The 25,566-nt window shown below is 45.6% G+C and overlaps 1 protein-coding gene and 1 long non-coding RNA gene across 7 annotated transcripts in view; one reads left to right on the forward strand and one right to left on the reverse strand.

Moving 5' to 3' along the window:
• The window catches only part of NUFIP2 (nuclear FMR1 interacting protein 2), a 30,664-nt gene extending 25,775 nt beyond the window's left edge, over window positions 1–4,889 (reverse strand). The window contains exon 1 of one of the 5 annotated variants that reach the window (XM_002718913.6): window positions 3,310–4,889. In XM_002718913.6, coding sequence (XP_002718959.1) covers window positions 3,310–3,592 — 283 coding nt within the window. In that variant the 5' untranslated portion in view covers window positions 3,593–4,889. Of the gene's footprint in view, window positions 1–1,174; window positions 1,385–1,817; window positions 2,156–3,150; window positions 3,243–3,309 lie in introns of those variants that run through there. The other 4 variants (XM_089317527.1, XM_089317528.1, XM_089317526.1 and 1 more) reach the window with 4 other exon arrangements.
• Window positions 2,766–25,566, forward strand: LOC127484456 (uncharacterized). 2 transcript variants are annotated; one of them, XR_011383618.2, is made up of 4 exons: window positions 2,766–2,897; window positions 5,490–6,324; window positions 24,975–25,101; window positions 25,360–25,566. It is a non-coding gene; the product is annotated as an uncharacterized LOC127484456 (long non-coding RNA). The 2 variants fall into 2 exon arrangements; XR_016223891.1 differs by lacking the exons at window positions 2,766–2,897; window positions 5,490–6,324 and adding an exon at window positions 20,573–21,080.

Here is a 25,566-nt window from a genome sequence, read left to right on the forward strand (position 1 = left end):
CACACCAGGTTTTATATCTGAGCTTTTCCGAAGCATATCACTGCGTGACTTCTAGAAAATAACTGTAGAAAACATACTCAAGTGAGAAGGGGAGAAAGGGAGGGAAGGGAAAAGGGAACATCATTATATTCTTAGGATTGTACCTATGAACTATACTGAACCTGTTAAAAAAGTAAAAAGTAAAACACTCAAGGCATAATCATAAGCAGAAAGGCAAAAAACTTGTTATCATTTTGAAAAAGTTCTTAACTTATATAGGATTAATTTTTATTTTCTGGCTGCTGTGAAGGCTGAGAGACAATCAAATCCAGTTTTTCACAGAAAAATTCTATTAAACAAGAAAGAGACCACTTGCTTAAGTTGTCTCTTAAAGGTTCTTTTTCCTTTACAAAAGTATAGTTTCTCAACAGAGGCTCTCAACATTCTTAACAGACACAACTCACCCCTGGGCATTTTTGTATTAAAAACAAGATCTATACCATTTAACATGCTTAACAAACATTTGTACCTTGAGCCTATTAGTCACAACTTCCGATGTCAAAGGTAAGCTATCTTAAATACCAAAAAAATTCCAATGTCCAAACTAAGCTTAACCAATGCACAGATCTTAAAGTAAAATAAATTTTCTTAAGATTATTAATACTAGAAACCACCAAATAAAGAAAAAATGGCTCAGAAACCACTATACTCCCACCCTCAAACTTGGATGATAAGAAACATTCCTCAATTTACATGAAAATTTTCCTATGGCTATCTTGTTGGTATGCAAAAAAATACGTGGGAAACGCTTTTCCTTTTAAAGCTTAGCTATTTGAGAAAAACAAGCATTATAGAATTACTAAAATAAATAACTCCTAGTGTTTTTCTTTCGTAGGACTGCTAAGGTAACTCTCCTTCAAATGAACTCAGCAAAACTCGAGTCCTGATAAATCTAGCATTTGAATTAGAAACTGAAATTACTCAACACATTTGATCTTCCTGTGCGCCCTCTTCTGGATAAAGAGAAACGGATACTCTTTATAGGTATGCGGGTAATGGGTCATAAAAGCCCACTTTTAATATACTACAGATGCATTTCAAAAATATTGTTTTCTTAGTTATTAGCACTACACACAACAAAGCAACAGTACTGTAACCAGGCCACACATGAAAAATTGCTCACCCAACTGCTTACATTCTCTCAAAATTGCTAAACCTAGTGTCCACTCTTTTTTTTCCTCCCTTTCAGGGTAAGACATATTTTGAGGGATGCCACCTTGAATGGTTCAGGAGCTCTTCTATATGTAGAGAGGAGTCCTGCATAAGTCTATTAATCTGATAAAACACAATTTTTCAATCGTAACAGTCTTATATGCCACACAATCATAATGTGGTAATACTTTCAATTATTCTACTGCCCACCACGGTCCCTACAACCCCCAAAGAATAATGTAAAACCTGACATTCAATTTCAGTCTTCTGTTTGCAACAGAAAAAAGCAGTTAAGTTTTTCTCCATCTCCCAGTAACTGCTTAAATCAAATTTGACATGCTGAATTTCACATCCATTACTATTCTGATTTCTCTTCAATCAAGAACCCTTATCTTTTCAAAACTGCTCATTTCTTTTCAATATTTTCTAATATGACTTTCAATTTAACGTTTAAAAAAACCTGAAACTCAGGTGATCAATATCGCTGTTGAAATGCGAAAAACACCTTTTCTTTTAACATGGGGAAAAAAGCCTTATCCGAGACAAGATGGGAGGGATCCAACCTCAAGGATGAGCCACTTCGGTTTACCCTTAAGGACGAGGAAGAGGGGCGGTCAAAAACTCACCGTCTTGCCCGACCGATCATTTTTTTTTTTTAAATCCTCCCCTTCAAAGACATTACCCCAACCCCAGAAGAGTAAGTGCTGACTGAGGAAGAGGACAGAAGGTTGTTGGAGGGGCGGTTTTCCGTGGTAGAAAATGAACTGCTAGAAGCAAAGGGCCCAAGCGAAAACCTCAGAGGCGGAGTCATGGGCGAACCTGGCAGGAGACGAGGTTCCTGTGGCAGAGAAACTCGTGACCGGGGAGCCGGGTTCCCGCTGGGTACCCCACCCGGCCTCAGGCACCGCCTCTACCCAAAACGAATCCCCCGGCCCAGCCCTCCGGCCCCGCGGATCGCCGCGCCCGCCGCCCGCGGCCTCCTTCCCCCTCAGCTCCGCTTCGAGGCTGCTTCCCCGCCCTGACCGCCCGCGCCGCCCGCCGCACCCGGGAGCGGGAAACGCGGCCGCCGGCGCGCGGGGCCCGGCGCAGGCCGCTCCCCTCGTGGCTGCTTCCCTCCCCCACCCCAACCGCCCCCGCCCCTCACCCCAGGGACCCGCCCGGGGCCGCGCGGCCGCCACCGGGTTACACAACCCGGGCCGGGGACGGGGGGAGGGGCGGCGCGGGGCGGGGGGGCTGCGGCGCCCCCGCAAGGCGGGGGGCGAGGCGACGGCCAGCGGGGGTCCCGGGTCACCCAGCTACGCTGCGCCAAGTGCCCCCTGACACCCTTCCCCCTCGGCTCCTCCGTGGGCCGGAGTCGGTGACAGGAATCGGCTTCCAACATGGCGGACAGGAAGCGGCCCCGCGAGGAGGAGAGAACATTCCAGCCGCGCCGGCTCTGGGGGGAGCGGGCCCGGGGCGCCGGCCTCTGGAGGAGCTGTAGGGGCACACTGCGGGGTCTGGCGCCCCGAAAGGGCGTTTAGGGGTGGAAATAACCCGGGAGATGAGGGGTCCCAGCCGCCCCCCCAGACAGGGAACCCCAAGGCCACAGGTGGGCTTGGGGTGGCGGGTGAGGGAGGACACTTCCTCAACTCAGCCCACCTACCCTTTCCCCGCTGCCTGCGGAAGGGTCTCGCGACACCACCCCAGTCAGGATTCGCTAGGCCTTCGTGAGTTACACCTCGAGGGATTTTGGGGTGGGGGGTGGGGAAGGGGAGGTTCACCCCATTCCGGGGTCCCCATATTAAGGTAACTCTAGGGCCGCAAGGAGGTGAACGGCAAAGGAATAATCAGGCTGGACTTCAAGGCCGACCCTGCGGGTCTCCCTCCCGCCGGGGCGGGGGCCGGGAAGGTCACGCTGGCCTGGTTGGGCCTCTCCCATGCTGAAGCGAAAGAGAGCGCGCTGCAAGCCCTACGGCTCACCCCGAGCTCTGGGAGAATGAGAGGGGGGCACCCCAGGCCCGGAGGGCACGGACACACACACACACCCCGACCCCGTCCGCGCTTTTCTGAGCTAGCCCCACCCCCATCTCCTCGTCCCCCACCCCCAACCCCTTCCCCCACCCGTCCTCCCTCCCAGACCTGTTTTCTTCTTCGGCGTTTCCTGGTGCTGCTGGAGGGTGTGTTTCTGCTCATGTTTCAGCGGCTTTGGCTGGGCCTTGGGGCTGCCCTCGGCTCCATGCTGCAGGTATTGGTGAGGCTGCTGGTGGTGATGGTGGTGGTGGTGGTTGTGGCTGTGGTTGTAGAAATAATAATGGTGGTGGTGGTGCGATTGCTGCTGCTGCTGCTGCTGCTGGGGGTGATGATGCGGGTGGTGGTGGCTGTGATGGTGTTGAGGCTGTGGCTGGCCGGGCTTCTCCTCCATTGAAAGCGGCTGGGACTCCCTAGCTGAGGCTGCGGGCTGCTGCACCGTCAGGATCTGAGACTGCTTCTGAGGGCTCACTCAGTATATCTGAGCGCGTCTCGCCAGCGCACTGGTTGACCGAGCGATTCTGCGAGATTGGCAGCTGCGCTCCAGCAATCAGGAGCTACGCTGTGCCGCAGGCCCCGCCCCTAGCCCAAATCCTCTTTCCTTCCTTTTCGCCACTGCCTCTTGGCCAACGCCACTTACCCTGTGCAACCTCACAGGGCCGGGCCTTCAACGTCAGCACTATGGCTCTCGCTTCTGTCGCTTTCTCTCCTTTACCACGCATTCTGCGAACAGCACTTTCTACACTCCTTGCCGGCAAGCAAGCTCATGTCGAGTGTAGCAGATTCCACTGGCGATTCCACTAGCGCCGGGAGCCATCTGTTGGTTTTGCATCTCTAGAATCTGTTGGCTTTTTAAAAAATTCTTTTCCGGGTACCCAGAGGGGAAGCACAATTCCCTTAACCCTGAGACCACTAAAAGGGGCAATACAAAAAGAGGAAATAAATACATTTTTAAGAATACAAGAGCTTCACAATCCAGTAGATCATTTTGTATTCTGGATTCATTTTGCTTTGTATTCATATGCTAATCTCTTCCTTTCCACGAAGGGATTATAGTGTTCCACAATGGGGTATCTGTGTAATTTTCTAAAAGGGCACAAAGGGTTTAAATCATTGTTTCTTTGTAGTTGGAGGCAAGGGAGAGCAGGAGGAATGAAAATCTACACTGAACATTTTTTTTTAAATTAAACGCTGTAGGTGAGGTAAACTGTAGAACCAAAATGGGTTTCAGAATGTTAAGAGTTTCAAGAGCAAAGGTGTAGAAGGAAGAGTATTTTAAAAGTTAAGTTTTCTTTTTGCATTTATTGAAAATATAAGAATTTAAAGAAATATTCTCACATTTTTGTAGTGTTGATTTAATTTATCCTGCATTAACACTCACAGTCTTTTTTTTTTTTTTAAGATTCATTTATTTATTTGAAAGTCAGAGTTACAGAGAGGCAGAGGGAGAGAAGAGAGAGAGAGAGAAGTCATCTATCCACTGGTTCACTTCCCAGACAGCCACAATGGACGGAGCTGCACAGATCTGGAGCCAGGAGCTTCTTCCCGGTTTCCCACATGGATGCAGGGGCCCAAGGTCTTGGACCATCTTCTACTGCATTCCCATGCCATAGCAGAGAGCTGGATTGGAAGTGGAGCAGCCGAGACTTGAACCGGTGTCCATATGGGATGAGCTACCGCTACGCAGCAACACCGGCCCCCACAGTCTGATTTTTTAAAAACAAATGTTAGAATCATGATCCCACGTGGGTGCCGGTTTGAGACCTGGCTGCTCCAATTCTGATCCAGCTCTCAGCTGTGGCCTAGGAAAGCAGTAGAAGATGGCCCAAGTCCTTGGGCCCCTTCCTCGTGTGGGAGACTCAGAGGAAGCTCCTGGCTCCTGGCTTTGGATCAGCGCAGCTCTGGCCATTGCAGCCAATTTGGGAGTGAACCAGTGGATGGAAGACTTCTCTCTCTCTCTCTCTCTCTCTCTCTCTCTGTCCCTCCTCTCTCTGTGTAACTCTGACTTTCACATAATTAAATAAATCTTAAAAAAAAAAAAAAAAAAGAATGATAGTGGTTACTTGGGAATGAAGAAGAGAGTTGTGATGGGGAGGGACACAGGAGTACCCTCTAATTATATATCATGTCTTGAGTTAAATGGTGATTACACATATATCTGCTTTATAATTATTTCTTGAACTGAATATACATAATACACTTTTATAAGTTACATTGAGTTTTTAAATTGTGGCAAAATATACATTTACACTAAAATTTACCATCTTAACCATTTTTTTTTTTTTTGACAGGCAGTGGACAGTGAGAGAGACAGAGAGAAAGGTCATCCTTTTCCATTGGTTCACCCTCCAGTGGCCGCTGCCGCTGGTGCACTGCGGCCGGCGCACCGCGCTGATCCAAAACCAGGAGCCAGGTGCCTCTCCTGTTCTCCCATGCGGGTGCAGGGCCCAAAGACCTGGGCCATCCTCCACTGCCCTCCAGGGCCACAGCAGAGAGCTGGCCTGGAAGAGGAGCAACCGGGACAGAATCCGGCACCCCCACTAGGACTAGAACCTGGAGTACTGGTGCTGCAGGCGGAGGATTAGCTTATTGAGCCGTGGCGCCGGCCCATCTTAACCATTTTTAAGTGTACAGTTCAGCAATATTAATTAGATTCCCATTGTTGTACAACCATTATTACTATACCTCTCCAGAACTTTTCATCATCCCAGTCTGAAACTGTATGTTCATTAAACAATTACACCTCTCTCTTCCTTCTCTCCACCCCTTAGAAGCCTATAATTTAACTATTCTATCTCACATAGGTGGAATCCTACAGTATTTGCCTTTTGTGACTGGCTTATTTTACTTAGTTTGACATTTTTAAGGTTCATTCATGTTGAACCTGTATCAGAATTTCCTTCCTCTTTAAGGGTGAATAATATTCTATGGTATGTGTACTACATTTTGTTTACCCATTCATTCAATATGGATTATACATTGTTTCCTCAATATATGTTATATTTTACAATGTTTAAAATGTGACTTTAATTTACACTGCAGAACATAAAAGGAACAGAGGAGCTTACAAGCAAAAAGTTTGTGCTTTGGAATTAATGAATGTCAGCACAAAGGTATCTTTGAAAGGTAAAAACCTTATTCTAACTGCAAATGTCACTGAATCCAGAAAACCATGACCAGAACTTGACATGCTCTAAGGATTTGAATTTTGCATTGCTAAACTTTATTTATTTTTTTAGATTTTTTATTTATTTGAGAGGTAAAGTTACAGACAGTAAGAAAGATAGAAAGGTCTTCTTTCCATTGGTTCACTCCCCAGATGGCCGCAACGGCCGGAGCTGTGCCGATCTGAAGCCAGGAACCAGATACTTCTTCCCAGTCTCTCATGCCAGTGCAGAGGCCCAAGCACTTAGGCCATCTTCTGCTTTCCCAGGCCATAGCAGAGAGCTGGCTTGGAAGAGGGGCAGCTGGGACTAGAACTGGTGCTCATGTGGGATGACTGCGCCACAGGCAGAGGATTAACCTACTGTGCCATGGCACCGGCCCCAGTATTGCTAAATTTTAAAGAAAGATCCCTTTGGGGGTACATTTACCTGATTTTGAGAGCTAAAATCCAGTAATAGTGTACCATGACAAACGTCTTTAGCATTTAGTATTATTTCACCACTTTCACATCTATTAAAGAAAAACGAAAGTGTATATAGGGGGCTGGCACTGTGGCAGGTTTAAAGCCCTGGCCTGCAGCACCGGCCTGTGTCCCTAGCTGCTCCACTTCTGATCCCGCTCCCAGCTAATGCGCCTGGGTCCTTGGGTTCTTGGGTCTCTACATGCACAGGGAGATCCGAAGAAGCTCCTGGCTCCAGGCTTTGGATCGGCCCAGTCAAGTCATTGCGGCCATTTGGGGAGTGAATCAGTGGATGGAAGACCTCTCTGTCTCTACCTCTCTCTGTAACTCTGTCTTTCAAATAAATTAAAAAAAAATTTTTTTTAAAGTGTATATATAGAATTTTAAATTAATTATCTTTTTTTCTGACTTGGGAGGCTGGAATTCCTGAGTTCTATCTTTCTATATATATATATATTTTTTTTTTTTTTTTTGACAGGCAGAGTGGACAGTGAGAGAGAGAGACAGAGAGAAAGGTCTTCCTTTTGTCGTTGGTTCACCCTCCAATGGCCGCCGTGGCCGGCGCGCTGCAACCAGCGCACCGCGCTGATCCGATGGCAGGAGCCAGGTACTTATCCTGGTCTCCCATGGGGTGCAGGGCCCAAGCACCTGGGCCATCCTCCACTGCACTCCCTGGCCACAGCAGAGAGCTGGCCTGGAAGAGGGGCAACCAGGACAGAATCCAGCACCCTGACCGGGACTAGAACCCGGTGTGCCGGCGCCGCAAGGCGGAGGATTAGCCTATTGAGCCGCGGCTCCGGCCTCTATATATTTTTTAAAGTTTGGCATTTTCTTTAAAAAAGTGATTTATTTATTTGAAAAGCAGAGTGACACACACAGAGAGAGAGAGACAGAGAGACATAGATATCTTCCATTCTGCTAGTTCACTCTCTAGATGTCCACAACAGCCTGGGCTGAGTCAGGCCAAAACCAGGAGTCAGGAGTCTCTTCCAGGTCTCCCACATGGGTGGCAGGGGCGTAAGCACTCTGTCCATCCTCTACTGCACTCCCAGGCACATTAGAAGAAAGCTGGATATGAAGTGGAGTAGCCAGGACTCAAATTGGTATTCATATGAGATGCCGGTGCCACAGGCAGTGGTGGCTTCATCTGCTATGCCACAACACTGGCCCCAGCATTCATTTCATACAGCATTCTACCTGCAGTCCACGTGGAACATTGTGATGAGAGTCTGCAGCTTCCCATATATGGTAGGGAATTGTTTGAACTATTAATATAGTCGTAATAGCTAATATTTACTAGGCATTTACTATGTGTCAGGGACAGCACCAAATATTTTATCTCCATTTTTATTTATAATTCTTTGAGGTAGATAGTAAATTCATTCTACAGATGAGGAATTTAAGTCCTGAGGAAGTTAAGAAACTTGCCTATAATTTATAAACCATTAAGTTTACAATGGAACCTGAAATAGAACCCAGATCCATCTGGAGAGAAAGAAGATATTTCTAATACTATCAAATTGGGATACATAGTTCTTAATTTTAGTAAACCTCTATAAAACATTCAATCTATATCATAACCACCATGAAGATAGTGTGTGGTTATTAACAGAGGCAGACATAAGGTAAAGCTAATGAAGATTCAAGCTCCTCCTGGAAGGGTCCCAGAAATGCTTCTTTGAAATATTTTTTCATTATTTTGTAAAATTTGGAAAAAATATTTTTTCTCAACGAGAGACTTCCAAAACCTGGATTCATCCCTGTTTTTGTTTTGTTTTGTTTTGTTTTGTTTTGTTTTGTTTTAAGATTGATTTATTTGAAAGTCAGAGTTACAGAGAGAGAGAGCAGTCTTCCATCTGCTGGTTCACTCCCCAGCTGGCCACAATGGCTGGAGATGCGCCGATCCAAAGCCAGAAGCCAGGAGCTTCTTATGGGCCTCCCACGTGGGTGCAGGGGCCCAAAGACTTGGGCTATCTTCCACTGCTCTCCCAGGCCACAGCAGAGAGCTAGATTGGAAGTGGAGCAGCCGGGCCTCGAACTGGCGCCCATATAGGATGCTGGCATTGCAGTCAGCAGCTTTACCCGCTACGCCACGGCGCCAGGCCCCATCCCTGTAAATAGTCATTTTGGAATCTGACTTAGAACTGTTAAAACTTAAATAAGTGCTTTTAAATGTTTTAGCCAGGGTCAGATGTTTGGAGGAGCAGTTAAGACCCTGCCTGGGACACTTGGATCCCATGTTGGAGTCCCTGGGTTCAAGTCTCATCTCTACTTCAAATTCCAACTTGCTGCTAATTTATACACTGAGAGGCAGCAAGTGATGACCCAATTGCTTTGAAACCTGCCAGCCTTGTGGGACACCAGGATTGCATTCTAGGCTCCTAGGTAGGATCTGGCCCAGCTTCATGCTGTTATAGGTTTTTGGGGAGTGAACCAGTACATGGAAGATTTCTGTTGTCTCTGTCTTTCAACCTTTCAAAGAAGTAAAATGAAAAATGAGTAAATAAATAAAAATAGTTATCTTTTTAAATAAATGTTATATTTTATAACATGGAAAAATGTTAGCACTATAATTTAAGTGCAAAAAGCAACGTAACGTTCTATCTATACAGTATAACTGCATATAAAATGTTAATTGAAAAATGAAAGCAATATAATCTTATTCATCTCTTCATTCACAAATATTTATTAAATACTTCTTAAACTATCAGGTGTTATATTTTTATTTGGTTTATATGCTCACTTCTCTTACTTACACAGTTTCAGAAATTAGTTAAAAATATTAGAAGGAATGTCTCAATTATCAAATGAAAATCACTTTTCACACAGTTTTAATCTTATACTTTGGGTACTATAACAACTTAAAGAGATACAGAAATATTTAGCACTCCGGGCCTTGGCTTTCCTATCTCTAAAACATGAAGGATGAACGAGGTAATCTACATTTCTGCCCACTAGCACATTCTATAACCATGCTCTCTGCTCTTTCTTCCCCAACCACTCTTTTACTTAATCGTGATAATATCATAGGGCAAAACCCCAACCACTCCCTTATACAAAAGAGATGATAAGACTTGCCCTGCCTATTTCACAGGTTGTTGTAATGTTCACACAATGCAACGCCAGAGAAAGAATTCTGTAGCTTATAAAGCTCCAAATTATGTAAATAAAAAGTATAAAAAAAAATACAGGGGCTGGCATTGTGGTAGTGATGCTGGCATCCCATATGGGTATCAGTTTGAGTCCTGGCAGCTCCCCCTCCAACTCAGAACCCTGCTAATGCACTTGGGACAAGCAGTGGAAGCTGGCTCAATTGTTTGGGTCCCTGGACCCATGTAGGAGACCTGGAGAGGGTCCTGGCATCTGGCTTCAGCCTAGCCTAGCCCCAGCCACTCTAGCCATTTGGGGAGTGAATTAGTGGATGGAAGATTTTTCTCTCTCTCTCTCTGTAAATCTTTCAAATAAATAAATCTTAAAAAAAAAAAAAGGCAAAAAAAAAAAAAAAAAAAGCATAGGGGCTGGTGCTGCCTGCAGTGCCGCCATCCCACATGGGCACCAGTTCCAGTTCAGCTGCTCCACTTCCATTCCAGCTCTGTGCTATGGCCTGGGAAAGCAGTGGAAGATGGCCCAACTCCTTGGGCCCCTGCCCCCATGTGGGAGACCCGGAAGAAGCTCCTGGCTCCAGAATCGGTCTCAGATTGGTGCAGCTCCAGCCATTGCAGCCAACTGGGGAGTGAACCAGCAGATGGAAGACCTCTCCCTCTCTCTCCTGCCTCTGCCTCTCTGTAACACTGCCTTTCAAATAAGTAAATGAATCTTAAAAAAAAAAAGGCAATTTAGCAGAAAAACTAGCTTGTCAACTGTAACAAGTATAACTTTATAAAAATTATAATCAGAAACAATATTCATGGTTTTATATAAGTGGAAATGGCTCTATGATGTTAGTTCCAGTTTCAAAATGAGGCAAATCATGGTTAACATCCACTGTTGTATTTCTGCAGGAAAAGAATTTTATTCATGTATATTTCTTTTAGATGTTAAAATTTTTGCCTGGAGACACTAACTTCAAAAAACTTTCAAAGGAATTATACAGAGGTGTGGATAAATTAAGTTAGTCTTTTAATAACTTTTCTGAATATGAAAGTTATTTAAAATGACACTTTTTTAAAAAAGGTTTATTTTTTATTTATTTGAAAGGCTGAGTTAGAGAGGAGAGAAAGAGAGAGGGATCTTCCATCCACTGGTTTACTCCCCAAATACCACAATGGCCAGAGCTGGGCCACGGCAAAGCCAGGAGCCCGGAACTTCATCCGGGTCTCCCATGGGGGTACAGGTGCCCAAGAACTTGAGCCATCTTCTGCTGCTTTCCCAGGCACATTAGCAGGAGCTGGATCGGAAATAGAGCAGCCAGGACTCGAACTGGCACCGTATGGGATTTCAGCAGCATTGGCAGAGGCTTAACTTGCTACCCCACAAAGCTGGCCCCATGACACTTACTTTTATGAAAAAGAGTATTATGGGAAAAACTTTGAGGGATGACCTAGGTGTCCATAGCAGATTGCTATGAACATGAGTTTGTCAGAACTGGAATGAAATCCCTATTCTGAAACTGCTTTGCTCTCTGATCTTGTTTGAGCAATTACTGAACTCTCTAAACCTTAGTTTAATTTAAAAAATTGATTAGCATGTAATACTTGTACACTTTTTAAAATTATTTTTTTTAAAGATTTATTTTATTTATTTGAAAGTCAGAGTTACACAGAGAGGAGAGGCAGAGAGAGAGAGGTCTTCCATTCGCTGGTTCACTCCCCAGATGGCCGCAACGGCCGGAGCTGTGCCAATCCAAAGCCAGGAGCCAGAAGCTGCTTCTGGGTCTCCCACGTGGGTGCAGGGGCCAAGCACTTGGGCCATCTTCTACTGCTTTCCCAGGCCATAGCAGAGAGCTGGATTGGAAGAGGAGCAGCCAGGACTAGAACCGGTGCCCATATGGGATGCTGGTGCTTCAGGCCAGGGCGTTAACCTGCTGCACCACAGCACCGGCCCCAAAATAATTTTCATACTTTGTATTTTAATTTTATTTGAAAGACCAAAAGATAGAGATAACCAGACATACAGAAAGAAATCTTCCATCCCGTGGTTCACTTCTCAAATGCCTACTACAACCAGAGCTGGGACAGGTTGAAACCAGGAGCCTGGAACTCCATCCAGGTCTCCCAGGGACCCACGAATTTAAGCCATCATCTGCTGCCTGCATTAACAGGAAGTTGGAGTCAGAAGCAGAGCTGTGACCAAAACCCAGGCAGTCCAATATGGGATGCAGGGTCCCAATAAAGGATGTATCCCAAGTGCATCTTAGCCTCTACAACAAATGCCTGAACCAACACTTACACATTTTTATGTGGTACAGTACAATATCTTAACATGTGTATAAAGGATACACTGATTAAATTAAGCAATCAGCATTTCCTTTTCCTTTTCTTTTTACCAACTCCTTTTTTCCAGTACAGCATATAATACATTATTATGAACTGTAGTCGCCCTACTGTTCTGTGGAACATGAGAACCTATTACTTCTAACTATATGCTGGTATCCATATCCAATCTCCTTCTACCCCCTCTTCTGCCCCTTTCCCATCTAGTAATCACCATCCTAAATTTAGATACACCTTTTTAAACTTTCACATGAGAGAGAACATGTGGTATTTGTTTTTCTTTCTGGCTTATTTCTCACCCAATTTACTGCACATGTTAGGATTTTGTGTTTTTTTTTTTTTTTTTTTTGGCTGAATAATATTCCATTGTGTGTACATTTGTGTGCTGCATTTTCTTTATTCATCGATCTAGCTATGGACACCTATGTTTATTCCATTCATTCCATATCTTGACTATTATGAATAGTGCTTCAATGAACATGGGAGTATAAGTACTAGTGATTGTATATTATTAAATTTCAGATATATATAAAGCTTGCAGATTTTAAATTAAGGAAACTGAATTCCAGAGAAATAAATGAGCAAATTAAATAAGAATAGTGTTCCTCTACACTTTATTTATTTATTTATTTTGACAGGCAGAGTTAGACAGTGAGAAAAAGAGAGAGAGAGAAAGGTCTTCCTTTTCTGTTGGTTCACCCCCCAATGGCCGCCACAGCCGGCGCACTGTGCTGATCCAAAGCCAGGAGCCAGTGCTTCCTCCTGGTCTCCCATGCGGGTGCAGGGCCCAAGCACTTGGGCCATCCTCCACTGCATTCCCTGGCCACAGCAGAGAGCTGGACTGAAAGAGGAGCAACCGGGACAGAATCCGGCACCCCGACTGGAACTAGAACTTGGGGTGCCAGTGCCGCAGGCAGAGGATTAGCCAAGTGAGCTGTGGCACCGGCCTGTTATTAGAATTTCTAAGCTATATGAAAAAATAGTTTAATCATGGAGTTAGAGTCAGAGTTAGCAAGAGAACAAGAGCTTTCGAGATGAAACCATAGTCTTTTATAACCTAATCACTGAAATTATATTCCATAATGTTTTATTTCCTCCCTGTATTCCCTTTTTTATTATTTTTAAATTAGTGTTTCAAAGTTATAGGATTGATAGTTATTGATTGCTACATGACAGTTTATCTCAAACTTGGTGTCTTAATGGAGCAAACATTTGTTGTCTCACAGTTTCTGTGGATCAGGAACCTGGGTGCTCTTTTGCTTGGTGTCTCTAGCTCCTGCTCTGCCAGGAGTTTGCTGAGAATGGGGCCAGTGCTGTGGCGGGTCAGATAAAGCCGACTGCAGTGCTAGAATCCCATATGGGTGCTGGTTTGAGTCCCGGCTGCTCCAGTTCCGATCTAGCTCTCTGTTATGGCCTCTGCACCCACATGGGAGACCCAGAAGAAGCTCCTAGCTCCTGGCTTCAGATCAGCCCAGCTCTGGCTGTTGCAGCCATTTGGGGAGTGAACCAGTGGATGGATGACTTCTCTCTCCCTCTTTTTGCCTCTGCCTCTCTATAACTTTTTCAAATAAATCAATAAATAAATCTTAAAAAAAAATAGTTTGCTTAGAAGACCTACTTCCAAGCTCACTCACGTGGTTTTCCTTAGAATTCAGTTCCCCTGAGGTGTTGGACTAAGGGCCACAGTCCCTCACTACTGGAGGGAAGTTTCTCCTGAAGACAGCTCATAACAAAGCAATTTTCCTCCCTCAGAGTTAGCAAGAGAACAAGAGCTTTTGAGATGAAACCATAGTCTTTTGTAACCTAATCACTGAAATTATATTCCATAACTTCTCTATTAGTGATTCAGGAAGCAACCTATAGCCTAGTGATTAAATATTCACACCACAGTACCTGGGTTCAGTTACCAGCTCCAGCTCTTGACTCCCAATTCCTGCCAATGCAGACCATGAGAGGGCAGCATGATGACTCAAGCAATTAGAGTCTTGGCTCAAGTAACTGAGTTCTTGCCATCCTCATAGGAGACCTAGGTTGAGTTCCTGGCTTCTTGCTTCAGCCCCCAACCAACCATTGCAGGCATTTGGGGAGTGTAGCAGCAGATGGGAGAACTCTAAGTCATTCCTTCTAACCTGCACACACAAGAAGGAATCCTACAGTCACACAATGAATATTCAGAGGCAGGGATCATTGGGATCATCTCAGAGGCTACTGTTACAAAACACTTCACACACTCTGCTTACTCTGATGTCATCACTCAGGTATACTCTGAATATAATCTCATTCACATATGACTTGCCTGTAAGCAGAGTATGCTATACAGAAGTTCCTCATTGTTAATAAATATTTTTTTTTGACAGGCAGAGTGGACAGTGAGAGAGAGAGACAGAGAGAAAGGTCTTCCTTTTGCCGTTGGTTCACCCTCAAATGGCCGCCGCGGCTGGCACGCTGCGGCCGGCACATCGTGCTGATCTGAAGCCAGGAGCCAGGTGCTTATCCTGGTCTCCCATGCGGGTGCAAGGCCCAAGGACTTGGGCCATCCTCCACTGCACTCCCTGGCCACAGCAGAGAGCTGGCCTGGAAGAGGGGCAACCAGGACAGCATCCGGCGCCCCGACCGGGACTAGAACCCAGTGTGCCGGCGCCGCAAGGCGGAGGATTAGCCTATTGAGCCACGCGCCGGCGTTAATAAATATTTTTAAACACTTGAATTTTTTCATTTACCAGACTTGTGGTTTTGTGTGCATACCTACATGGTGGCCAGTGCCGTGGCAAAGCGAGTAAAGCCACCATCTGCAGTGCCAGCATCCCATATGGGCGCCAGTTCAGTCCCAGCTATTCCACTTCTGATCCAGCTCCCTGCTAATGTGCCTGGGAAAGAGCAGAAGATGGTCCAAGTCTATGGGCCCCTGCACTCACACAGGAGGCCCAGAGGAATCTTCTGGCTCCTGGCTTCAGACCGGTGCAGCTCTGGCCACTATGGCTACACGGGGCGTGAACCAGAGGATGGAAGACCTCTCTCTCTCTGCCTCTACCATCTCTGTAACTCTGCCTTTCAAATAAGTAAATACATCTTTTTTTTTATTTTTTTATTTTTTATTTTTTATTTTTTTTTTTGACAGGCAGAGTGGACAGTGAGAGAGAGAGACAGAGAGAAAGGTCTTCCTTTGCCGTTGGTTCACCCTCCAATGGCCGCCGCGGCCGGCGCGCTGCGGCCAGCGCACCGCGCTGATCCGATGACAGGAGCCAGGAGCCAGGTGCTTTTCCTGGTCTCCCATGGGGTGCAGGGCCCAAGCACCTGGGCCATCCTCCACTGCACTCCCTGGCCACAGCAGAGGGCTGGCCTGGAAGAGGGGCAACCGGGACAGAATCCGGCGCCCCGACCGGGACTAGAACCCGGTGTGCCGGCGCCGCTAGGCGGAGGATTAGCCTAGTGAGCCGCGGCGCCGGCCGAAGTAAATACATCTTTAATATATATATATATGTCTATTTAAAAATTGTTCATCTGTTTACTTTTTTTGAAGGTGAGGAGGCAGGAGACCTCATTTGCTGGCTCACTCCCCAGGTACCTGAGAGCTGGGAACTCAATCTAGGTCTCCCACATGGGTGGTAAGGACTCAAGTACTTGAGGCATTACATTCTGCTGCTCAAGGTGTGCACTAGGAGGAAGACGAATTGTAAGCAGAGGAGCTAGGACTCAAATTAGATATTCTAAAATAGAATGTGGGTTGGGGCCGGCACCGTGGCTCACTTGGTTAATTCTCCGCCTGCGGCGCTGGCATCCCATATAGGCGCCAGGTTCTAGTCCCGGTTGCTCCTCTTCCAGTCCAGCTCTCTGCTATGGCCCGGGAGGGCAGTGGAGGATGGCCTAAGTGCTTGGGCCCTGCACCCACATGGCAGACCAGGAGGAATCACCTGGCTCCTGGCTTCGGATCTGCACAGCGTGCCAGCCGTAGCAGCTATTTGGGGGGTGAACCAACGGAAGGAAGACCTTTCTCTGTCTCTCTCTCTCTCTCACTGTCTAACTCTGCCTGTCAAAAAAAAAAAAGAAAGAAAAAAAAGGAAAAATGGAATGTGGGTATCCTATGTGGTGTCTTAACTGCTGCACCAAATGCTCACTCTAAAAATATATACCTATTTACCATAAAAACTGGATGACTTACTTTCTCAGTCTAATATCTGCATTCATCTTAAAAAGTAAAGTAGCAAATGATGGCTCAGGTACTTGTGTCCCTACTACCCACATGGGAGATCCAGATTGGGTTCTCATCTCCTGGTTTTCATCGGCTCCTATCTTGGCTGTTGCAGGCATTTGAGAGTAGACCAGTAGAGATAGATTTCTGTCTGTCTGTCTTTCTCAGTCTCTTAGACTTTCAAATAAAATGAAAATAAACAAATTTTCCAAAATAAATAAAAGCAAAATAAAGTGTTTTGGTGCAAAAATTTGAAATCCATTCATAGAAGGGGTTTTCAAAGTATTTATGAAATTTGTGTTATGAAAAATATGCATGAGTTTCAAAAATTTTTGCACTAAAAATAAACTTATTTTTTAATTCCAATTTTCTTTTTTTTATTTTAAAGATTTATTTATTTATTTGAAAGGCAGATTTACACACAGAGAGGAGAGGCAGAGAGAGAGGTCTTCCATCCAGTGGTTCATTCCTCAATTAGCCGCAATGGCTGGAGCTGCACCGATCCAAAACCAGGAGCCAGGAGCCTCCTCCAGGTCTTCCCACGTGGGTGCAAGGGCCCAAGGACTTGGGCCATCTTCTACTGCTTTCCCAGGCCATAGCAGAGAGTTGGACTGGAAGTGGAGCAGCCGGGACTTGAACCGAAGCCCATATGGGATGCTGGCACTGCAGGCCATGGCTCCACCCGATAAACCACAACACTGGCCCCTAATTCCAATTTTCATTGAACTTTTTGAATCACCTTTGTATTTCTTTCAAATTCCTATGAATCTATTTCAGAACAGAACTTTTTAAAAATATTTATTTATTTGAAAGGCAGAAATACAGAGAAAGAAGGAGAGAGAGAGAAAGAGAGAGAGAGCTTCCATCCACTGGTTTACTCCCCAAATGGCTGCAATGGCCAGGGCTGGGCCAGGCCAAAGCTAGGAGCCAGGAATTTCTTCCAGGTCTCCCACATGGGTGCAGGAGCCCATAGACTTGGCCCATCTTCTGCTGTTTCCCAGGTACTTTAGCAGGAAGCTGGATCATAAGTGGAGTAGCCAGGACTTGAACCAGCACCCATATGGGATGCTAGCACTGCAGGCAGAGGCTTAACTTTCTACACCACAACGCTGGCCCCCCCAAACAGAACTTTTTTAAATAAAATGTTGTGTTCTCTTTTTAAAGTCTATTTTATTTTAATTGTTTTGAAAGGCAGAGTAATAGGGAGAGCATATAGGGAGAGATACGGAGAAAAAGATCTTCTATGCACTTGTTCACAACAGCCAGGGCTGGGCCAGGAGCCAGAAACTTCATTCAGGTCTCCAGCAGAGGAACCCAAGTACTTGAGTCAGCATCTGCTGCCTTCCAGCCACATTAGCAGGAAGCTAGATTGGAAGCAGAGGCATAACTTGATCCCAGGAATTCTGATATGGAATGTGGGTGTCTCAAATTTAACCTGCTGTGCCACAACCCCTAAACCAAAATGATTTTTTTTTTATTACAGGCAGAGTTAGAGAGAGAGAGAGAGAGAGAGAGAGAGAAAGAAAGGTCTTCCTTCCGTCGAGAAGACCAGTGAGAGAGAGAGAGACAGAGAGAAAGGTCTTCCCAAATGGTCGCTACGGCTGGTACGCTGCGCCAATCCGAAGCCAGGAGCCAGGTGCTTCTTCCTGGTCTCCCATGCGGGTGCAGGGCCCAAGCACTTGGGCCATTCTCCACTGCCTTCCTGGGCTGCAGCAGAGAGCTGGACTGGGAGAGGAGCAACCAGGACAGAATCCAGTGCCCCAACCAGGACTAGAACCGGAGTACCGGTGCCGCAGGTGGAGGATTAGCCTAGTGAGCCACGGCGCCAGCCCCCAAAATGATTTTTAAAAAAGGATTTATGTATTTATTTGAAAGGTAGAGTTACAGAGATATAGGGGCAGAGAGAGGTCTTCCATCTGCTGGTTCACTCCCCAGATGGCCACAATGGCCGAAGCTGCACCGATCTGAAGCCAGGAGCCAGAAGATTCCTCCAGGTCTCCTGCGTGAGTGCAGGGCCCCAAGGACTTCGGCCATCTTCCACTGCCCCTCCAGGCCATAACAGAGGATCAGAAGTGGAGCAGCTGGGTCTTGAACCGGCGCCCACATGGGATGATGGCACTGCAGGCGGCGGCTTTACACACTATGCCACCGCACTGGCCCCCAGAAAGTTTCTTTTAAGACAAAGAGATATGGATACTTACAGGGCATTTTGTCAAGCATGAAAGTTATGCTTACATACTAATATAAGGTAAAGTCAAACTTTTTAGATCAAAATTGCTCTTGCGCATCAAAAAGAAAATCATAAGTAACTTAGCAGTACAGCATGGAAATTTCCACAGCGTTTTGCTGAAACCAGATTTACCATTGCTGCTTATTTGGTAAATGTTCTTCCATCCATGTGTCTACCCATCTATTCATTCATCCAACCAACCATCAAAGCATCATTCTTATCATCGATATTCTATTGGCAGATCCTCATCTAGCTCAGTTTGAAATAGAATCCTAGGCCTCTCTTTTCTCTGAGACAATCATAGCAAATAAAATAATTTCACTCTCCAATTATTTTGAAGATTTATTTTTATTTATTTGAAAGGCAGAGTTACAGAGAGAGAGAGAGAGGGAGAATTTTCTATCCATTGGTTTATTCTCTAAATGGTCACAACGGCCAGGGTTGGGCCAAGCTGAAGCCAGGAGCTTGGAACTCTATCCAGGTCTCCCACGTGGGTGGAAAGGCCCGAGTACTTGGGCCATCTTCTGCTTCTCCAGGCGAATTAGCAGGGAGCTGGTTTGGAAGTGGAGTAGCTGGGATATGAACTGCACACCCATATGGGATGCTGGTATATAGGTGGTGGCTTAGGCCACTGTGCCACAACTCTGACCCCTTAAATGGATTTTATAAACTGTATTGCAGTGCTGCGTCTGCAAAATCTTCATCAAAATCCTGAGGCTCAAGTATGGTGTGAGTGCATTAGAGACTTAAACACAGGATAATGTGTCCCCACACACCACTTCAGACCCTGTTCTAGATTTATGTAAGCCAAATGCAGAACTGTCTGTATCTCTGAACATCTGGATTGAAACCAGCGAGTTGCGGGCGGGGAGAAGGAAGGGCTTGCTGTCCACCTGGGTTCAGGTAATGATAAGCTGTGTTAGGTTTCTGTGGCTGCTGTAACCAATTGCTACAACCTGATAGCATAAAATAAATTTATTCTTTCACAATTTTGGAGGCCAGAAGTTCAAAATCAAGATGTTGTCAGGAGTGCATTCGGGCTGGTGCTGTGGCATAGCAGATAAAGCCACCTCCTGCAGAGTGCCTGGTTCCACAGCTGGCTCCACTTCTGATCTAGTTCCCTGCTAGTACACCTGGGAAAGCAGCAAAGATGACCCAAATACTTGGGCAACCATTTGGGAAGTGAATCAGTGGGTGGAAGACCTCTCTCTCTCTCTCTCGCTCGCTCTCTCTAACTCTGCCTTTCAAATAAAATAAATGCATTTTTTTCTATTTGCTTTCTGAGCATTTAGTTTGTGCACTGATTCTTTTTTTTTTATTTTTATTTTTTATTTATTTTTTTTTTGACAGGCAGAGTGGACAGTGAGAGAGAGAGACAGAGAGAAAGGTCTTCCTTTGCCATTGGTTCACCCTCCAATGGCCGCCGCGGCCGGCGCGCTGCGGCCAGCGCACCGCGCTGATCCGATGGCAGGAGCCAGGAGCCAGGTGCTTTTCCTGGTCTCCCATGGGGTGCAGGGCCCAAGCACCTGGGCCATCCTCCACTGCACTCCCGGGCCACAGCAGAGAGCTGGCCTGGAAGAGGGGCAACCGGGACAGAATCCGGCGCCCCAACCGGGACTAGAACCTGGTGTGCCGGCGCCGCTAGGCGGAGGATTAGCCTAGTGAGCCGCGGCGCCGGCCTGTGCACTGATTCTAAATTATATTTTCTTTCATTTAACTTTCTCTACATTATTTTCCATCACTCTTGTTTTTGTTAACATTTTGCTAGCAAAGCTCTCTTGCTCTTTTACTTAATTCTAAAAAAAGATTTATTTATTTATTGAAAGGTAGAACTACAGTGAGAGAGAGAGGGATCGGGGGAGAGAGTGAGAGATTTTCCATCCACTGGTTCACTTCCCAAATGGTCACAATGGTCAGGGCTGAGCCGAAGGAAGCCGGGAGCCAGGAGCTTCTTCCAGGACTCCCACGTGGGTGCAGGGGCCCAAGTACTTGGGCCATCCTCTGCTGATTTCCCAGGTGCATTAGCAGGGAACTGGATCAGAAGTGGACCAGCTGGGACTCCAACTGGTGCCCATATGGGATGCTTGTACTGAAGGCAGTAGCTTTACCCTCTATGCCATAGCACCAGCCCTCAAAATAAATAAATCTTAAAAAAAAAAAAACTGTATTCCCTCTGGAGGCTCTAGAAGAGAATCTGTTCTGTTTTCCAGTTTCTGATGTCCATCAGCATTCCTTGACGTGGGAAAACAACACTCCAAACCCTGCCTCTTCGGACATCCTCAACCTCCTCTTCTGTCCATCAAATCTCCCTCTGTCTCACTCATATAAAGACACTTGTCATTGCATTCAAGGCCCATCCAGCAAGTTCCTACTCTCAAAATCCTTAACCACATATTTTTATATAAGGTAATATTTACACATTCACCATATAAGGTAATAGTCATACGTTTTGAGGATTGGACACAGGCATGTCTCTATGGGAGGCCACTATTCAACCCACTATAGGAGCACTGTCTATAGAGAATTTTAGAAAAGTAAAACTGACTGAAAGGCTAGTTTTTTTTAAAGTTTATTTTTATTTATTTAAAAGGCAGAGGGACAGAGAGAAAAGGTGGGAGAGGAAGAGGGGGAGAGAGAGAGAGAGAGAGAGAGAGAGAGAGAGAGAGAGAGTCTTCCATCTGCTGGTTCACTCCCCAGTTGACCACAACAGCCGGAGCTGTGCCGATCCAAAGCCAGGAACCAGGAGCCAGAAGTTTCTTCCGTGTCTCCCATGTGGGGCAGGGGCCAAGGACTTGGGCCATCTTCTACTGCTTTCCCAGGCCATAGCAGAGAGCAGGATTGGAAAAGGAACAGCTGGGTCTCGAACCAGCGCTGGTGCTGCAGGCCAGGGCGTTAACCTATTGCACCATTGCGCCAGCCCCAGGACCCAAGAATTGAGCCATCATCTGCTACCTTCCAGGTGCATTATCAGAAAGCTGGATCAGAAGTGCACAGCAGCCAGGACTCAACTAGACACTCTGATACGGGATGTGAACATCCCCAATTCAGTAGTTTTACCCTCTGCCCCATAATTCCAACCTCCACTACTCAACCCCACTAAGCCCCCCCCCAGCTACTTTTTAATATCGCCATGTGTAGGCAATTTTAAACATCAGTGATAAAATACTTTCCATGGGGTTAGACTACCCTCAACATCTCCCCATCATTGATGTGCCATTACTGAATATTTCAGCATGAGCTATTTGGCTTCCCTTAACTATTTTGGGTCAAATACTACCAAAAACAAGTTTGTGGCACATCAGTGGCAAGCCACAACTCCTAACCTCAGTATGACTGATCCCCCATTCTTTAGGAGTCAGGAAATGTTACCTCCTCAAGGAATATTTTTCTAAATGCCCTATCTAGACTCCCAAGTACTACCTTTAACTTATTTCCTGTATTTGTTTCTTTCATAATACTTGCCACCTTTGCAATTATTTTATGTGTAGGTTCATTTTCCCATCTCCCCTGCTGTTCTGTAATAGCAGTGCCTGATTGTTCTCTGAGTTATGCCCAGAGACTAGCACAGTGTCCGGCATGTGGTAGATGCTCCATAGAAGTGTATCACCATTGCATTTCCTTCAGCTTTTATCAACAAAGTGCATTTGCTAATATTGGATAAACTCTTCTTTCTTCATTTCCTGTCCACTACTAAAAAGAAATAGCCACTTGCTGTCTAAGATTGGTGACACAGAGAGCCATTTAGCAACATTCTTCAAAAATAGCTGCAGTGTCACAGATCTTAGTAAAGTGTTTTCTCTCATTCCAAGTTCCAACTCAGGCATTGATGAAGAATGTCCAATTCCTAAAATTCACAGAGGTATCATAAAATCAACTCATAACATAAAATACAAGTATGACATTAACATCATAAAGGGGGATGTGTACATTTTGCCTAAGCACCACACTAGGAGTGGCAGTACCCCACACTCACCAAGTTCCAAACATAAGCCATCAATTTCCTATCCAAACCACATGCTCCTCGTAATCCCTTCAGTGTTTCTGTTAGTGAACTGGTCACCTGGCTAGTTTTTCAGGCCCAATCCTGGGTTCTCTCTTCTGTATTACATTGTCACCCATCAATCTGTATTACAATTTCTGTATTACAATCTCACCCATCCCCAAGGCTGGAATACTATCCCTACAACGTTCACTCCTAATGCATATATCCAGGCCTCTCCTCTGACCTCCAGACTCCCAACTGCCTACGTGTTATAGCTTCTTGGATATTTCACAGGCATTTCAAATTTATCAAGTACAAAATCAAACCCTTGTTTATTCCTCTTAATCTCTCTCTCCCTAATCTTCACCATCTGTAGTCACATCACCACCGGTGAGGAACTGAACCCAGAAGCCTGGGACTCATACTTGATTCCTCTCTTTTTCTCCCAAAACTAGTTTATTCACAGTACTATTGATTCTACCTACAGATACATTCTAATAGGATTTACACATTTCTATCTCCATTACTTCCTAGTTTATAAACTATTGCAACAGCCACCTAACAGGTTTCTCTACTTTCCATTCTTAACCTCCTACCCATTCCCTCATATGACAAGTGGGGTAATCTTAAAATATAAGTCTAGGGACAGGTGTTTAGCACAGGAGTTAAGTCACTGCTTGGGATGCCTGCATCCCATATTGGAGTGCCTGGTTTGGGTCTCAGCTCTTCCCCTCCCAATTCATATTCCTGCTGGTGTGCATTCTTGGAGGCAGCAGATGATGCTCAAGTACTTGAATCACTGTCACCCATGTGGGAGACCTGGATGGAGTTCTGAGCTCCTGGCTTCACTGTGGCCCAGCCCCAGGTGTTGCTGGAATTGGGGAGTAAACCAAAGGATGGAGGATCTCTGTCTCTCTCTCAAATAAAAGTAAAAAATTCTTAAAAATTAAATATAAAAAATCGAATCGTGGTATTTCTCTCCAAGCTTATCTTTTGTCACTCACACCTAAATCACTGTTAGCAATCATTTGTTGTGACTTTGTTCTTTTTAAAGGTTTATTTTGAAAGGCAGGGTTACAGAGAGGGAGAGACAGAGAGAGAGGTCTTCCATGCACTGGTTTACTCCCCAAATGGCCCCAATGGCCAGGGCTAGACCAGGCCGAAAGCAGGAGCCAGGAGCTTCTTCCAGGTCTCCCCCATGGATGCAGGGGCCCAAGCACTTAGGCCATCCTCCACTGCTTTCCCAGGTATATTAGCAAGGAGCCGGATTGGAAGTGGAGCAGCCAGGACTTGAACCGGTGCCCATATGGGATGCCAGCACTGCAGCAGCTTAACCCACAGCTATGCCACAGCACTGGCCCTCTTCAGTTCTTTGTGAAAGTCAAAAATCTTGGGACATTTTGTTTCTTCTGCTTGTAATGTCTCTTCCCTTGCTATTCTCATAGTAGGTTTTTTCTCATCCTAAGGCATTTATGTTACTTCAAAAGTCTTTTCCTCCTTCCACTTTATAAATAGATCTCGCCTCTCCAACTACCATCTGTATTTATCGTATCATGTACATTTAATTCATAGTATCTTATCCTAATTAATATATACTCATCCCTCAATATTCATGGGGGATTGGTCTCAGGTCACTCCAAGGTTATTAAAATCATGTGATGCTCAAGTCCTTTATATAAAATGGTGTGGTTTTTGTGTATAACCTATGCACATAATCCTGTATACTGAAAATCATCTCTAGATTACTTGTAATGCTTAATACAAAGCAAAAGCTCTTTAAAAAAAAGGCCGGGGGGGGGGGGTGTTTGGCACTGTGGCCTAGCAGGTAAAGCTGCTGCCTGCAATTCTGGCATCCCATATGGGTGCCAGTTCGAGTCCCAGCTGCTCCACTTTCTATCTAGCTCTCTGCTATAGTCTGGGAAAACAGTAGAATATGACTTCCTAATAATGCAGATCCCAGTATGCAGTGGTGATGGCTTAAGTAGGTGGGTCCCTGCCACACATGCAGGAAACCTGGATTGAGTTCCCAGCTTTGGCCTGGCCCAGTCTGGCCCCCAGGAAATTAAAGTCCTGCAAGAAATCCAACTGCTTCAGGTGGCAGCGAGCAATTATTATTTTAAGCATGATGAGGAGTTTGGCGTGTGGTTCCGGTCTGTGGAGTATCTCACTGAGAAGGAGAGGTGAGTGATGGGCACTTGGTACAGTCATTCTTTTTTATTTTATCTTTTATCTATTCTAGTGAGTTTATGGTAGTATATCATTTTAGTTTTTAATCTGAATTTTCCTAAAGACTAATTTCATGTGCTCATTGGTCCCAGAGAATCCACCCATGACTAGAGGTATCTAATCCATTTGTAAGAATATTACGAGCATCAAGGAGTAAAGAAGAGATGCAGGCAGATGACTGTCCACTTGCTACGAATCCAGCATACACTTACGGCTAAGGTAAGTTAAGGTGTGATGTGGGGCTGGCACTGTGTCATAATGGGTAAAGCTGCTGCCTGCAGTGCTGGCATCCCATATGGGCGCTGGTTTGAGTCCTGGCTGCTCCACTTCTGATCCAGCTCTCTGCTGTGGCCTGGGAAAGCAAGACTAGAACCTGGTGCCCATGAGAGATGCCAGCACCATAGGCGGAGGATCAACCAAGTGAGCCATGGCGCCGGCCCCTAAGACCATGTCTATGTTATCTTTTTTTTACCCAAGTGCTTGGGGCCCTGCGCCCATGTGGGAGACCTGGAAGAAGCTCCTGGCTCCTGGCTTCGGATTGGCACAGCTCTGGCCGTTGTGGCCAATTGGGGAGTGAACCAGCGGATGGAAGACCTCTCTCTCTCTCTCTGCCTCTCCTTCTCTCTCTGTGTAACTCTGACTTTCAATTAAAATAAATAATAAAAATCTTTTAAAAAATACAAA

This window comes from Oryctolagus cuniculus, chromosome 17, assembly GCF_051225735.1.
Source record: "Oryctolagus cuniculus isolate XC-2025 breed Fujian yellow rabbit chromosome 17, ASM5122573v1, whole genome shotgun sequence".
In the NCBI taxonomy this organism is placed as follows: Eukaryota; Metazoa; Chordata; class Mammalia; order Lagomorpha; family Leporidae; genus Oryctolagus; species Oryctolagus cuniculus.